General features: G+C 37.5%; 1 protein-coding gene across 2 annotated transcripts in view; it reads left to right on the forward strand.

The window, feature by feature from the left end:
* Cog4 (conserved oligomeric Golgi complex subunit 4) overlaps nucleotides 1–17,253 on the forward strand; it is a 182,687-nt gene that overhangs the window by 149,344 nt on the left and 16,090 nt on the right. For both annotated transcript variants that reach the window (XM_090376878.1, XM_090376879.1), the window contains exon 20: nucleotides 13,092–13,220. In XM_090376878.1, coding sequence (XP_090233004.1) covers nucleotides 13,092–13,220 — 129 coding nt within the window. The remainder of the gene's footprint in view (nucleotides 1–13,091; nucleotides 13,221–17,253) is intronic.

Here is a 17,253-nt window from a genome sequence, read left to right on the forward strand (position 1 = left end):
TTTATTGTAATCATCAATATTTTTATATGTTATTTCTCTGTTGAATCTATGGCTGGTCAAATAGAGTAGAAAAAGAGAAAAGGACAGTTACAGAGCAATGAAAAGTACTGAAGCCTATAACAGGTACAAGTTGATCTGTAGTAGTACCACAAATAAGGTCAGGGAGACCAAGGCTGTGTATGAGAATTACTTTAAATTCATTTATGTGAACAGTTACTTTATCTCCTTTTTCTATTTTTATTATTTCAAAATTTTTAATTGGATAATGCACATTATCCAATTAAAAATAAAGGTCTGAGTGTTGTACTTTTTTTTGAATGGAATGGAATTGCCCAATGTTTTTGTAGTCATTTTATTAGTTCCATTTATAAAAACACAATTTTTTAAAATAATTGGATCTTTAATCGGAAGCAAAGGAACAGAGTGGGAGTAATCTACGGACCAGAAAATTGTGAAGAATGTGATGAGAGTCTTTACGTGCAGATGGAATGAGCAAGCAAGTGTGAATGTCTTATTATGGGGACTGTAATCTTCCCCAGATTGATTGGAATAAGTGGGAGGAAAACTCACGATGGGGAAAAACTTTTTTAAATAAGCTAGATGATTATTATTTCTACCAACATATTAGAGAAAGTACTAGGGATGAGAATATTCTTGACCTCATCATTACTAATGATTCAGATGACATCACAGGAACCATTGTCAGGCAGTGATCGTGCAGTTGTCAGCTGGAAGATGAAGAAAGATGTTGCAGTAGTTAAAGGTAAAGGCACGGGTTTTAACTTCCGAAGAGGGAACTTTGACAGTTTAAGGTGCTATATGACATCTGTGAACTGGGCAGATTGCCAAGAGATGGCAAATACATTTTAATTATGGAATACTTTTAAAGCAAAAATCACTGATGCCCTGAATGCATATATACCTTTAAGAAAATATTGCAGGATGAGGAGGATGCCGAAATGGATGACTGCAGAGTTGGCTGGTCAAATAGAGTAGAAAAAGAGAAAAGGACAGTTACAGAGCAATGAAAAGTACTGAAGCCTATAACAGGTACAAGTTGATCTGTAGTAGTACCACAAATAAGGTCAGGGAGACCAAGGCTGTGTACGAGAAAGCATTGGCTAAGAGAGCAAAGAATGGGGACAAGGAATTTTCCATATATGTGAATATAAGGAAGAAAAAATCTAATCAGATTGAACCCTTGTGCACTGGGTGTGGGAAAGTCTTAGACAACCCAGCTAATGTTGGGGATGAATTGAACAGGTACTTTGCATCTGATTTTACTGGTGAAAGACCCTTCATGCTGAGAAGAGACTGTGCTAGTGAGGCTGAGCCATATGAAATTAGTGATGTAATTACAAATGATTGTTTATTAGAAAAACTTTCGAGCATGAAAGCAAGTAAGGCTCCTGGAACTGATGGCATATAACCTGTGGTTTTGAGGGAGAGCGCAAGAGAGCGTATTATTCATTGAGGTTAATTTTGAGAGCATCTTTGGACTCAGGGGAGATTCCTTTGGATTGGAGAAGTGCTAGTATATCACCAATATATAAAAGTAGTTCTAGGAGTGAAGTTGATATCTACAGACCGGTTAGTCTGACTTCAGTGGTAGGAAAAATCTTAGAGGCAGTGATTAAGAGTGCAATCTAGGGACATTTAGATAGATATGGCATTCTGAAGGGTACACAGTATGACTTTGTTAAAGGTATGGCTGCAGTAAACTGCAGCAGCCATTATTAACCCACTGCAGGATGGACACCTCCTCAACAATTCATGCTGAGGAAAATGGACCATAATCTGCCATGCTGGTCCAGTGCGGGTTGGCAGATCGACCGTATTTAGCAGTCAGGGGCTTGAACTCTGGTCTACTCAAAGAGCATGTGCTCTGCACTCCCTCTCCTGACCACTCAGCTACAGAGGTAAATCATGCTTAACTAACTTAGTAGGCTACTTTGATACAGTTACTCATGGGCTGGATTTAGGGAATAATTTTTATGTATGTAGTTTATTTGGATTTTAGCAAAGCATTTGACTCGGTCCCTCACGAGAGGTTACAGCAGTAGTTTTCATCCTTTTTTTAATAATGGCACCCTTAAGTAATTTATTTTATTTTGTGGCACCCCTACTCAAATTTTCTGCCTGTTAGATCCTATTCTCTCTCTGTGTATATGTATCTCTATACATTAAAAAAGTTTTCTTCCTAGTGATATTTATTGAGCCAATGGGAGAAGAAGAGGGTGGGGCAGTTGCATCACTCATTCGATCGTAACGTTCACCAACCTCATGCACGCAGTTCACTGTCTAATACATGACCATGCCCGGCATCATTGTAATGTTAGCTGATGAAGGGACCCGATATAGTTTGTATATTTGTAAATAGTTTAGTATTTTGTAAATATTTTAAATATTTATATAATTAGTAAATGTTTTAGTCTTGCTCTTTCGGATGCAACAATATTTCTCATACATTACATAGGTCATTTCCTGATTAGATATTGATCAATGCGTTTTGACAGGTGTGTCTGGAATCTGTGATGTTTGATTTGCTAATTATATGTACTAACGTAGTAATTAACACACTACCTCGACCTAGATTGGCAATCACCGATTCCGAGAGAAAACGACGGCATCATGAGTCTTCATGGAAATATAGAGAGAAAAATGCCGAAAGGTTACTACGAACTAATCATAGAATAAGATCGATGACAATGCAGCAAGTGGAAAATCAACACTACAGGAAGAAGATAGTTAATATGGACAAAAAACGGGCTGAAACTCAGCAAACCGTTAAACGGCTCAGACATAACATAAGATCTCCACAAGATCCTGATAACGAAGAAACTACTGCAGTAACATATTGTGATTTAGGTGATGAATGTCAACACTGCAGTGGATTATCTTTTTATGGCGAACTCGGAAGAGCCGCACATTCGTGTTGTCACAGAGGGAAGGTATGTTTGCCGATGGTAGATACCTATCCAGATGCTTTAAAGATTTTGTTGTTTGACCACACGGAAAAAGGGAGACACTTCTGAGAAAACGTTCGAATCTTAACCCCTTCACATCTTTTAATGCTGAAAACACGGACCAAGGTGGCAGCAGCCCTTATACAATGTGAATATGAGGATGTGTCGTGGTGAAAGGAACGACAAGTTTAATGTCTGTTAGAGACATTCCACAATTCAGCCAAATATACATTTATGATGACGGAATGAGCTAAAAGAGTGAAAAGGACTGATGTAGACTCGAACTTTTTCTTGTTTGATTCCACATCAGTGAGGGTTAGCGAGCGAAGCCCCCTAGTCTAATATTAAAAAAGCATGTTATATGAGATCATTGAGCTTAATTCAGTACATAAGTCCTGGGGCACATGTTTGTGTTATGTCGAGTCCCACTCGACAAGGGAGCATAAAAGGTTAACCATAACGTAATATTGTATCCAGTGAGACTGTTATCTTTTATATTGTGAAGTTTTTTGTATTTTTTTAATTTTTTTTATTTTGGAATTGTAAATAAATATCAGTTGACATACGTAAATATTGTCATTGTAGTTTATGGAACAGAATAATGATGTACTTTTTTTATAATAAAATAAATAAATATATAAATTTTAAAAAATAATAAGTTTTAGTAACTTAAACCCAAATTACATGCCACTACTGGTTTACGGTATAAGATTGAACAGGTTGGGATCACTGGTAAGGTTCCAAAATGGATTGCTGGGTGGCTTCAGAAAGCAGAGGGATATTCTTCAGATTGGTGTAACATCAGGAGTGGGATGCCTCAAGGATCGGTTCTTGGACCACTGTTGTTTCTCATCTTCATAAATGACATTGACAAAGAGATAGGAGTCTTGATGTCAAAATTTGCAGATGATGTAAAGATTGGCAGAGTTGTTAATGATCAGTGCCAAGCAGCACTCCTTCAGGATGACTTGAACTAACTTCAAAGATGGTCAGAGAAGTGGCAGCTGTGTTTTTATGCTGCTAAATGCAAATAAATTATACACTTGATGGGGTTGAATTAAAAACAATGGGGGAGGAAAGGGATCTGGGAGTTACAATTACGGACAGGTATGAAGTTTTCCAAGTAATGTAAACAAGCAGCCAGGAAAGCCCATGGTGCCCAATCGATGATTTATCAAATGCTGTTCTGTAGAGATAGGGAGGTCATAATCCCATATAAGGCAATTGTAAGACTACATTTGTAATACCGTGTTCAAAGATGGGCAACTCGAATGGTGAGATCAGCAGAAGGATGACCTTATGAGGAAAGACTGATTATGTGGGCTACAGAGCTTGGTAACTAGGCACCTCAGAAGTGACTTGATTGAGATTTATGACTCTGTGAGGGATTAATAAAATGAATGAAGGCGGATTCTCACTATTCTAAAGAATTCCAGAACTAGGAATTAGCATTAGCATTAGTAGAGGCATTTCATGCAAGAAAGCAAGCTTATGCAGCATCAGCCAAAAAATAAATAAATAAAAAATAACCACTTCCACTTCACCCCTCTGTTCATTCAAAATACCTGTCCAGCTGGGCCTTAAACTTATTTAGGCTATCAACTTCCACGACAAGGGATGGAAGTCTGTTCCACCAACCAACCACCCGCTGGCTAAAGACAAATTTCCGCACGTCTATCCTACCTCTGTCTTTCCTCAATTTGAATTTATGCCCTCTCAGGTGATTATTCTGAGCAAGAGGAAAAATCCCATCAGCATTGAGCATGCTCAAACCATTCAAGACCTTATACACCTCTATCAGATCACCTCGCTGGTGCCTAGTCTCCAGACACTGTAATTTGCAAAACTTAAGCCTTTCTTCGTAAGAGCACCCCTTTGTTCCATTCACTAATCTTGTTGCCCTTCTCTGTACTCGTTCCAGCAGCTCTACATCCTTCTTGAAATGAGGCCTCCAGGCCTGTAACAGTACTCTAGGTGTGGCCTTACCATTGCCTTATATAAGGGAATAATCACCTCCTTATCCCTGCTAGAAAAATTCCTATATATCATTGACAATACACCATGAGCTACTCTTGCAGCCCGTCTGCACTGCTCAGAGAATTTCATATCTGCCTGCACAACCACCCCCAGGTTCCTTTCATTCTCTACCACTGTCAATGTAGTACCACAGAGTTGATACGTTGCTCTGGGATTGCTGTTTCCCATATATAGTACTTTACATTTGTCAATGTTAAACTTCATTTGCCACCTCTCAGCCCATCTACTCAACCTTTCCAGATCCTGTAGCAGCAGCATAGTGTCAGTATTGTCCTTGACAACCCTGCCAACCTTCGTATCATCTGCAAATTTGGACATTAAGCTTGATATACCATCATCAATATCATTTATAAATACAGAAAACAATAATGGACCCAATACTGAACCCTTAGGGACTCCACTAATAACATTAGTCCACGATGAGCACCACTCTCTGTCTTCTCCCCCTCAACCACCCCTTCATCCATAGCAGCAATTTGCCTCCAATGCCACACTGCTCCAATTTGTGCAGCAGTCTTCCATGTGCAACAGTATCAAAAGCCTTTCTAAGATCCAAGTATATAATATCAAAGTTATTCCCTGCATCCAGTTCTTTTGTGACTGCATCATAGTATCCAATCAAATTGGTCAGGCAAGACTTCCCCTTAACAAAACCATGCTGTGTCCGAGCTATAACTGAAGTCTTGTCTAGATGATCCTGCAGTGCTTCTTTAACCAGTGCCTCCATTAATTTTCCGGGAACAGAAGTTAAACTCACAGGTCTATAATTACTTGTGTCAGCCTTTGATCCTCCTTTGTGAATTGGGGTCACATTTGCACATCTCCAGTCCATGGGTACCTCCCCTGAGTCCAAGGAAGCTCTCATAATTATGGCTAAGGGTTTGCTTACTTCCTTTGCTGCCTCCTTTAAGATAACTGGATAGATCCCATCCACCCCAGGTGCCTTTCTTGTATTTATCTTCAACAATTTCTCCTCCACATTACTCTCAGTTATTACAAGATTCTCTAGCTTACTGCCAGAGTTGAATACACCTCTGGCATTCCCCTCGGTGAATAACTCCTCATGTGTGAATGTCGATGCAAAGTATTCATTTAGTTTGTTAGCTACCTGAGCAGGATCATCAACAGTTGACCCATCGATATCAAGTGGATCAATCTGATTCATCACCTTCCTTCTAGAGTTTACATAAGTAAAGAACTCTTTGCTGTTTTTCTTTGCATCCCTTGCCAAAGATTTCTCGTAATCTGCCTTCGCCTGCCTAACCTCCTTTGTAACTTGGTTACAGATCAACTTGTATCTATCATAGGCTTCTGTGTCACGTGTTAATTTGTATGTATCCCATGCATTTTTCTTCTCTGCCATATGTCTCATTAGTTCATCTGACATCCATTTAGGCCTAAACCTTGAACAATATTTCTTAGTTGGTATGTAAAGCCTAGTAGCTTCCAAGATAAGTTCTTTGAATGCTTGCCATTTTGAATTTGCTGTTGGTAACATCATCAGTTTGTCCCACTGTATAGAATCCCAGCACATCGTAATCGCCTTTACGAAAGCAATAACCCTTGCCTTTACCCCTAATGGTAGTTACCTCTTTGAGTAAATCCCACTTCAGCACACTGTGATCACTGCCACCTAGTGGTTCATTTAACTGCAGATTCTTAATGCATGAAGAATCACTACTGATAATCAAATCAAGAGTATTACTCCCTGTAGTTGCCTCCCGAACATGCTGATGTAGAAAACAATCATCCAATAAATGCACAAAAGCCTTGCTAGTGTGTGAGTGACCAGCCCCCAAATTCCAGTCAATATCTGGGAAATTAAAATCCCCCATTATAAGACTCTCTGATTTACTGGCCCACTCTATTTCCCTGTACAGTTTCTTATTATACTCATCAGAGTCATTAGGCCTATAGCACACTCCTACTCTCAATTTTGATCTCCCAATGCTTATGTCACACCAAACTGACTCGACACTGCACTGTCCAGCGATGTCAACTGGCTTCACTTCCTTGGATTTTATGTATTTCTTAACTAATAGCATAACCCCTCCTTCCTTCCTATCCTGTCTATCCTTTCTGTACACATTGTACTCCCCAAATTCCAGTTCTGCATTCCTTATATCTGTGTGACACCACATCTCTGAAATCCCAACAATATCTGCCTTTGATGTTTTGAGCAATACCTCAAATTCATCAAATTTATTTACTAAACTCCTAGCATTGGTGTACATGCAGGTATACATGCAACTGTTCTTTTTCTTAGCTACCCTAATGCAACTCATGTGTTTTCTTGTACACCAATGATTCCCAGCAGTCTCTGAAATATCCTGCATCTTATTTTCCAGGCTGCTGCTCATTCCAATAGAAGCAGTGCAAGAATCACTTTCTCCTCTGCCAGTGGCTACTCTTAATCTATTAGTCCTTGTATCCCCCCAATCTAGCAGTTTTCCGACCCACCTAACACTGCCTCGATACATCAGCTAACATTCTTGCACCCTTTCTATTTAAGTGTATCCCATCCCTGTAGAAGCAGTCTCTCCTGTTAACAAGTACAGACCAGGCTGAAAAAAATTCTACCCCTTGAGCCTTGCACAATCTTTCCAGGGCAGAATTGCAGACACTTTCAAATTCAACCCTAATTCACGGCTTTTTTTCAACAGTGACCTGTACTTGTTAAGTAATTCCGCCGGTCTCCTACTCTTAATATCATTATTGCCAACGTGTACAACTATATCATCTTTTGTGATATAGTGCCCTTAAAAGATGATATCCGCTTTACAACGTCATCAACCTTTGCCTTGGCAGACATACCCTCGTCCTGTTCCACCTATCCTTTTTACAAAGCATGTTTCCTGTTTCCCTGACAATAGTCACCGACAACTACTAGTTCCTTTGGGACCAGCGCATTCTGCCTTGGGGGCTGCCGCTGTGTTGCGTGATGACCAAGTGCAAGCTCTGGCATTGGTGTGGGCAGCTGAGAGCTTGATGGGCCCCTCACTTTTAATCCTTCGAGGGCATCCACCCTGTCCTTCAAGCTCTCATATAGGCCCATAACAACGCTGAGTTGTAGCCTGATTTCCTAACACTCCTAGGGATCATAAATTCAAATTACAGGGCTGGAGGTTTAGATTAGATTGTAGAAATTTTTCTTTTAGCCAGCGAGTCATTGATAGCTGGAACAAGTTGCCCTTGCAGGTAGTTGAGCCTGACAGTTTGAATAAATTCAAAGGTAAACTGGGTACTTACTTGTGTGAGGAGGGAAGCATATAATTTTACTTGTTTTACCCATAAAGTTGAAAAAATCAACCTGTAGAGATAGGGGAAGCGAGAGATAAGTAATTAATTTTTAAGTGATTTTTATTTTTAAAAAAAATTTCTAATAAATGAGCGAGAAAATGTACTCTGTATTAAGTCAAATGACTGTTAGAGACTTAAAAGGTATTTGTAAATACAACAAATTTATAGGATATACAAATTTATGTAGAAAAAATTTAATTAATTTTATAATGCATAAAGCAGTTACATAAAACAATAGAGTTCAATATACTCTTGAAAATAAAAGTATTAGTGAATTGAAAAAATATTGTGATGAAAATCAACTTCGTGGCTATACAAGAATAAGAAATAGAGAAGCTTTAATTGAATTTATAATAAATGAAATTGAAAAACAAAAAAGAGAAAATCATGATAGAAGAGAAAGACAAATATTTACCAGAATATTTGGTATACTTGATGCTAATGAAGTATTTCCTAAAAAAAAAATAAGAAAAGGTTTTACACAATTCATAAAATGTGAAACTTGTGAAGCACATTATAATCCTGATGAACATACTGAACTTTCAGCTCACTGCTTTGCTGCCTAATCTGAGGCATGATTTCTGTTTAAATTTATTTTATTGAGAATACTACAGCAAGATTGAGATTCCTAAGTACAGTAATAACACTACACTATTGATAGGTTTCACATGAGTAATACACATTGTGCTACAAAGTTACATTATATATTATGTTGTACAATTTCATTTCTAATGTTATAAACTCAGCTTATAGCCTTACAAAAGGAATATGAAATATGAATTAACCCTACAGTGTTTGTTCCCTCTTATCCTGGTTTCAAACAATTTCAGATGTCAAGCAAGAAACATTTTCACCTACTTTATCAAATAAACACAATTAATAACATCACTACTAATTTTGAAGAAAAAGATTTAAAAAAAATAAAAAATTTTAAGGAATGAAACATCTACTTAGCAGAGTTCAAATAATGGCACCCACTATGTCACTTAATCTTTCTACAAGTGTGATTTTTCATACTTTTATGTCACCTAGGCTGGTGCCTCTCTGCTTTATGTATAATTCTATAATTGAACTGGCAGAAGGAGTTCCATGTGTACCTTCATAACTAGCACAGTAGTTATGATAGTTGTTCTTTTAAACATTGTGAAAAAGGCCTTGGTTAGCATTAGCATTAGTAGAGGCATATGATGCAAGAAAGTAAGCTTATATAGCATCAGCAAAAAAAAAAAAAAAAAAAACCCTCCCATTCACTCCAAAAGTTTGTCTAGTTCAGCCTTTAATTTATTTAAGCTGTCAACTTCCACAACAACAGATGGAAGTTTGTTCCAGCAATCAACCACCTGCTGGCTAAAGGCAAATTTCCACACATCTATTCTACAACTGTCTTTCCTCAATTTGAATTTATGCCCCCCCAGGTACAGAATCTGAGCAAGAGAAAGAATCCCATCAGCGTTGAGCTTGCTCAAACCATTTAAGGCCTTATACACCTCAATCAGATCACCTCGCAGATGCCTCGTCCCAGACTCTGCAATTTGTTGGACTTAAGCCTTTCTCGGTAACAGCAGCCCTTTGTTCCACTCACTAGTTTCGTTGCCCTTCTCTGTACTCATTCCAGCAGCTCTACATCTTTCCCTAAAATGAGTCTTCCAGACCTGTATGCAGTACTCACGGTGTGTCCTGACCATTGCTTTATACAAAGCATGCATAATTATCATATGTATGGCGCACTATGGTCATAGTTGCCGATACGCCCAATAAATCCCGAAACAAACAAACAAAACAAACAAAGCTTTATACAAGGGGACAATCACCTTCTTATCCCTGCTGGCAAAATTCCTATACAGGGTGTCTCAAAAATATTGGTACAAACGTTTAGGAGAGGTAGGTAACATCTAAAGGAATGTGAATCGCATAGGAACCCATAACCGGAAATGTCACCATAAGTCAGTACACGGCGCTGTTCATCAGTTCGCAAGAGGAAAAATTTCTGATTTACTCATTCAAGCAGTAGTCGCCGCACGAAGAGCATGTATCGATATACGAACTGTGAGCTGGCAGACATGCACCTAGTGTATGGATTAGCAGAGGGACGACACAGTGTGCGTCCCCATGCGGCACAACATCGCTTCGCAATAAATGTGTGGGCAGGTATGGTCGATGACTGCTTAGTCGGCCCATACCTGTTACCATCCTGCATGAACTCCGCTAAATATTGGATCTTTCTTGAACAAGTTGTACCAGGGTTACTTGACGATGTTCCAGCAAATGTGAGACGCAACATTTGGTTTCAACATGACGGGGCGCCTGCCCATTATGGAAGGTGTGTTCGTGACCATTAGAACAGGTGTTTTGGGCGTCGATGGATTGGCCGTGGTGGACCCGTTGTCTGGCCCCCACGCTCACCTGATTTATTGAGCCTTGATTTCTTTCTGTGGGGAGGCCCTCAAATCTATCGTGAATGAATCGCCTGTGGAGACGGAAATGGATCTCGTGGTGAGACTCGTCTGCGCTGCTGCTACTGTCAAAGAAACACTCCGTCAATCCATGCTGCGTCGGTGTCACGCATGCATCGCGTCTCATGGTGGAACCTTCGAGCATCTGTTGTAACATCATGAAATGCATCCATCTCGTACTCCGTTGTTAATATTACGTCAAATAAATGTTTGCCACTAATTACTGTCTTGTGTCATTTCTGCTTCTTGTGCCTCTGCCGCTACTTTCCCGTGACGTTTCTGGTTATGGGTTCCTATGCGATTCCTTTAGATGTTACCTACCTCCCCTAAACGTTTGTACCAATATTTTTGAGACACCCTGTATATCATTGACAAGACCCCATGAGCTACTCTTGCAACCTTTTTGCACTGCTCAGAAAACCTCATATCTGACTGCACGGTTACCCCCAGGTCTTTTTCATTCTCCCACTACCATGAGTGTAGTACCACACATTTTGTTTGTTACTCTGAGGTTACTGCTAACCATATGCTGCACTTTGCATTTGTCAATGTTATAATCCCATTGAGATTGGTGGTGAATTTAATTATTTTTATTTACTTTAATGAATTTTTTTTCATATTGTGACCATGTTAGTCACTTACAGCTTTTCCTGTTATTTTTCCCTTAAAGATACTCAGATTTTTCATCCTGCAAAATGGACAAACTGTGACAGACTATACTCACTTTGCAGACACCATATTCTGATATTGTATGGCTTCTGTTGCCTCAGTAAAAATATTTAAATGCCCCACCTATCCGTTTGAAGCATTGATCCATCACACTGGAGCACACTCGGGTTGCCTTAACATTGCACAAATAGATGGTACTGCTCTAATATTATAGCTACCATCCTTATAGCTATTTTAACAAGGTTGACCTCTCTCTCTCTTCAGAGAAGTGGGCAAGTTGCCCAACAATGATTTAGAAAGAGAGAGTCAAATGGTTAAAATATCTAAAATAAAACAAAGCTATTCAAGCTTAAATCTAACAAAGGGATATTTGTTAATGTGTGAATTCTCTGTGAATTTTCAAAAATATGTGAAAATTTTAGTATTCCTCAAGTATGATAAAAAGCCCCCCCCCCCACCATTTGCATCATTAATTATTTTTGAATTGGAGAAACATGGCTGTAAAACGTTCAAGTTTCCATTTTGAAGTAAAAATTTAGGCTTAAACTATAATAGTACTAATTTTCCATAGAGCTGTCAACTGTTGTTGAGAAATGAGCAAAAACTGCCTTAAATATCAAGCTGATTTTGGTATTATCTAATATTAGTGTCAGAACTAAGAACATTTTTTAATGTTTCCCAGTTTCAGTTATTTCTCACTGTTTATCCCAAAACCTGATTGGTCAGTTCTGTACACCAACATGCCCACTGCTGTGACTTTAAAAACACACTTGCAAAAGGATTAAAATTTCAGGAACTCTATTCAAGGCTTTGCTCTCTGAAATTGCAGCATTCTCTCCCATAATTTGCTATGGTATCATCAGCACATCTAGGAAGTATATCCAGGATAGGAAGATATAAGATATGTTGTGGAAAGCTGTGCCCTTTCCTTGCAGATAATGTGTTAAAGGATGGTAAAACAATCCTTTAGCTGTCTTGGGAGAGAATTTTAGACATTCCTTTCCTGTGTCCTGCCAAGGATTATTAGGTTTGAATTTTGACTAGCACTTTTTTTTACTTATACTTTTATATGAACTTTGATTAGATAAGTTATTTCTCAAAAAAATAAATAAACCATTATCTAGGTCAGTGGTTTTCAACCGGGGTGCCGCAACAACATTCCAGGTGTACCACATAATTTGGGTTTAAGTTACTTAAACGTATTATTATTTTTTAATTTATATGTTTATTTCATTATAAAAAGGTGTATAGTATCTTTTTAATTTTGTGGTGATCTATAATTGATGTTTATTTAGTACTTCTATATAAAGAATAAAATTATATACTGTGTATATATATAATTTGTATTATGAAATGTAATTTTATAATTATATTATTCTAATAAATATCGTATAACATATATTTTTTAATATATATATATATATATATATATATATATATATATATGGATATATACACAGAGAGAGAATCGGATCTAAGAGGCAGAAAATTGAATAGGGGTGCCGTAAAATAAAATAAATTACTTAGGGGTGCCGTTATTAAAAAAGGGTTGAAAACCACTGATCTAGATAGTTCAATTTTAGATATCACACTATAATCATTTAAAGCAGTTTTTCTTCTGTTTTATCATTTCATTAGGACATATACTGATATTTTTCCTTTATAGCTAGGAGGTCTGCAGTTTGATCGGGAGTTGAGAGCATTGGTTGCATATTTGACTTCAGTAACCACATGGACTATAAGAGATAAGTTTGCAAGACTTACTCAGATTGCAACCCTTCTTAATCTAGAAACTGTGAGTCAGTCATTGCTGTTTTAATTAAAATGTTATCAGTTCAAATGCATATAAATTATATTTAACTAGCCTGTAATCCATATAAAATAATAGAGAAAATAGTTTAAATTAAAACAAAATAAACTTGTTGAATTTTTGAGAAACTACAATTCATTCTAGCTTGTCATTTTATTACATTTTGATATTCAAAGTATTTCCCTTTAAATGACTCTCTTTGCATTTAGTGGGCTTTCACTCTATACTTTATGTTTATTCAGTTTAACTGTTTTTTACTTGTCACGTGTTAAAAGTTTCTTTTATTTTAATTTTTAAAATAAAAAAATGTTTGGTATTTAAACTTGTACTTCAGTTCAGAAATTTTATCTATTTATATCTAAATAGAATAATATTCTGGCTGGAAATACTTAGAAAGTTTATTAGGAAAGTTCAAAAAGATTCCTCCACAAAAATATTGTACCTCATTATGGATGCTTATTCAACACTAACATTACTCCATGATGCTTGCACCACAAGGGCCCTTGACTGTCTTGACAGTTAAATTCCACATCTCTATTATGTGCAAGCTCTCTCCAATTCACCTCTCCTCCAAAAATTACACTAAATATTAAATTTTCCCAGTTGGGATTCCTGTGAGGATTTGGTGGATGTGTCTTCCAACATTAGTAGGGATAACATGTCCAGTCCATCTCAGTTTTCTAACATTTATGATTTGAATTATATTTTCACTTCTATATTTCTATTCATTGGAAAAACAAAAGAAGTCACCTGACCTTCCTCTGTTACCATAAATTGTTTATTTCTACAAAATTAAATGGCAGTTTATTCCAATAGTTAATCTTTTGTCTAAAAGGAAAAATTACTTATCTTCAGTTTACAACTATCCTCCTTTAATTTAAGTGTATTTCTCTAGTTTGTATTACCTGAAAAGAAAAAGATATCTCTATTATTTCATTTACTAAAATAGAAATATTGCTATTGATACAAAGGTATCAACAGCAAGCCTTTTATAGCAGATCCACACCCTTCCTGAAATGCGGGGTTCCAGGCTTGTATGTAGTGCTCAAAATGAATCCTAATTAAAGCTTTATGCATTGGAATAATTATATCTCTATATTTACTACCAAAATTACTGCGTCATAGATAAAACACCATGTGCTGTTCTAGCAGCCTGTCTACACTGTTAAAGAACTACACGTTGGATTGCACAGTTACTTCTAAGTCCTTTTCATTGTCAACTGCCTTAAGTATGTTGCTTTTAAAGTACAGTAAAACCCAATTAATCTGAAGTTCAAAGACCAAAATATGTCTACGATTTTAATAGGTTCAAAGTATCCATACAAGTTTAGGAACATGTAAGTATTAATCAAGAGGAATTCTTAGTCAGATACTCTTATTAACACTGTGTAGACTTTTTGTAATTATCATTTAAAATATTGATAATCTTTTAGTTTTGTTATGGTAGACATATTTGCAAGTAGACAGTGTTAATTTAGTCAGTATGATAAAGATCCCACTGTGAAAAAATTTGATCAATTTCTGACATGTGATAACAACATTGCTGAGTTTCATTTTTGCCACCATTACAAGTAATACAGTTCCATGTATACAAGCTATGCGTTAATACAGGGTGTTTCTAAAACAGTTTTACAACTTTCAAAGTGTATATAAATTTATTTAGAGGATGTACACGATATTTTGAAATGTCAGAATGTAGCAAAACACTTCAAGTTTTACCTTGGATAGTTATGGTTCAATGTGACTTCCATTTGTAATGTGACAGACGTCCCACCTGTAGTCAATTTCTTTCCACACGTGTGGCATAGCATCTCTGGCATCACTTCTACAACTGTGGTGGTAATTCGAGTTCAGAGCTCAGTGACACTTGTAGGTAAGGTGGTATGTACACTAGATCTTTAACAAATCCCCATAAGAAAAAATCCATAGGTGTAAGATCTGAAGAATGAGGTGGTTATGCTATCGGTGCCCCTCGACCAATTCACTGACCTGGGAAACGAGCATTGAGGTGCTCGCGCACTTCTCCAAAGTAATGGGAAGGGGTGCACCTTCTTGCTGGAAGTGAATGCATCCTTCTTGGTCATCTTCGTCAATTTGTGGAATGAGGAACTGTTGGAGCATGTCTAGATACACGATACCGGTAATGGTAGGTTCCACGAAAAAGAAGGGGCCATACACTTTTTCTTTGCTGAGGGCGCAAAACACGTTCACCTTTGAGCTGTCACGAACATTTACCAAGGAGGCACATGGATTTTCAATTCCCCCAAATCCTGCAGTTGTGCGTGTTGACCTTCCCAGTGACATGAAACATGCTCTCATCATGAAATTTCTGGAGTCCGGAAATCCCTCATCTTCTATCCAATGCATACATTCGCATACAGAATTTCTTACAAACCAGCTTATCTGCATTTGTAAGGTGTTGCATGATGGATAATTCATATGCCTTTAAGTGTAAACGTTTTCTTAACACTTGCCACACAGTCACTTGGGAAATACCACTTTCCCAAGACATGCATTGTGTTGACTTTGTAGACTTCGAATGAAGCTATCCCTAACCCTTTCCACGACATTGTCAGGAACACATGGCCAACCGGGTGACTTGGCACGGTACACAGAACGTCCGATCTCAACAAAATTCTTGTGCCACGTGTACATTATAGGCCTACTGGGAGGTTCCTTGCAATACTGAGTGAGAAACTTCCTTTGAACTTGTGTAGCAGACTTTGTTTCTTCAAACCGAAACACAACGAGCTCACTCTGCACCTGTGAAAGTCGCCAACTTGATCTTGACTGCCTGGGAGCGCTCACGGTGGTAGTATTGGGTACTACAATCAACGTGCATTACATTTGAAGTGTATTGCTACGTTTTGACATTTCAAAATATTATGTACATCCTCGAAATAAATTTATATACTCTTTCAAGGTTGTAAAGCTGTTTTTTGAAACACCCTGTATGTCAACATAAGTGAAGTGTTATATTATTTATTATTTTTAAATTTACATATCTGCTAGAAAGAGAGAGGGAGAGAACATTTATATCTTGGGATATTATTTACTGTTTAATATTTTTAGCCAGAAAATCATTGATTACTGGAACAAATTGCCCTTGTAAGTAGTTGAGGATGACAGTTTGATTAAATTCAAAGGTAAGCTGTGTGAGGAGGGATGCATACAATTTGTGTTTTCTTATCTACCAATACTAATACGGAAAGTTACCTTATACTATTCACCATATAGTGCTTTTGAAAAAAAATCCAACCGAGTAGATAAGAAAACACAAATTTTGTGCTTCCCTCCTCACACAGGTAAGTATCCAGTTCACCTTTGAATTTAATCAAACTGTCAGCCTCAACTACCTGTGAGGGCAAGTTGTTCCAGCAGTCAAAGTCAAGTAAGCTTGTACTGTATCAGCCAAAAAAAAAAAGATCCATTTACCTGTCTATCCCCTACAATAGTTTGCATGGTTCTCCCATGAATTTATTCAAACTACCTACTTCCCAACAGATAGATGTTTGTTCTAACAATCAACTACCTGCTGGCTGAAGCCAAATTTCCACACATCTATCCTTCAACCATCCTTCCTCGATTTCAATTTATGCCTCCTCATGTGTAGTCTGAGCAAGAGGAAGGATGCCATCAGCATTGAGTTTACTCAATCTATTCAGAGCCTTAAACACCTCAGTCAGATCTTCTCACAGATAATCTCCGCATGCTGCAATTTGTAGAACTGAAGCCTTTCTTGGTAAGAGCACCCTTCTGTTTCCCTCACCAATCTCATTGCCCTTCTTTGGACATATTCCAACAGATCCACATTCTTCTTAATATAAAACCTCCAGACCTATATGCAGTACTCAAGATGTGGCCTAATCATTGCTTGCCTTATGCAAAGGTACAATCACCTCCTTATCCCTGCTAGCAAAATTCTTGTATATCATTGACAAAATCCCATGAGCTGACTGCACAATTTTTTACTGTACAATTATTATTGCATCTTTTTCATTTTCCACTACCCTGAGTG

This window comes from Mastigoproctus giganteus, chromosome 7, assembly GCF_048544385.1.
Source record: "Mastigoproctus giganteus isolate SK-2022 chromosome 7, ASM4854438v1, whole genome shotgun sequence".
In the NCBI taxonomy this organism is placed as follows: domain Eukaryota; kingdom Metazoa; phylum Arthropoda; class Arachnida; order Uropygi; family Thelyphonidae; genus Mastigoproctus; species Mastigoproctus giganteus.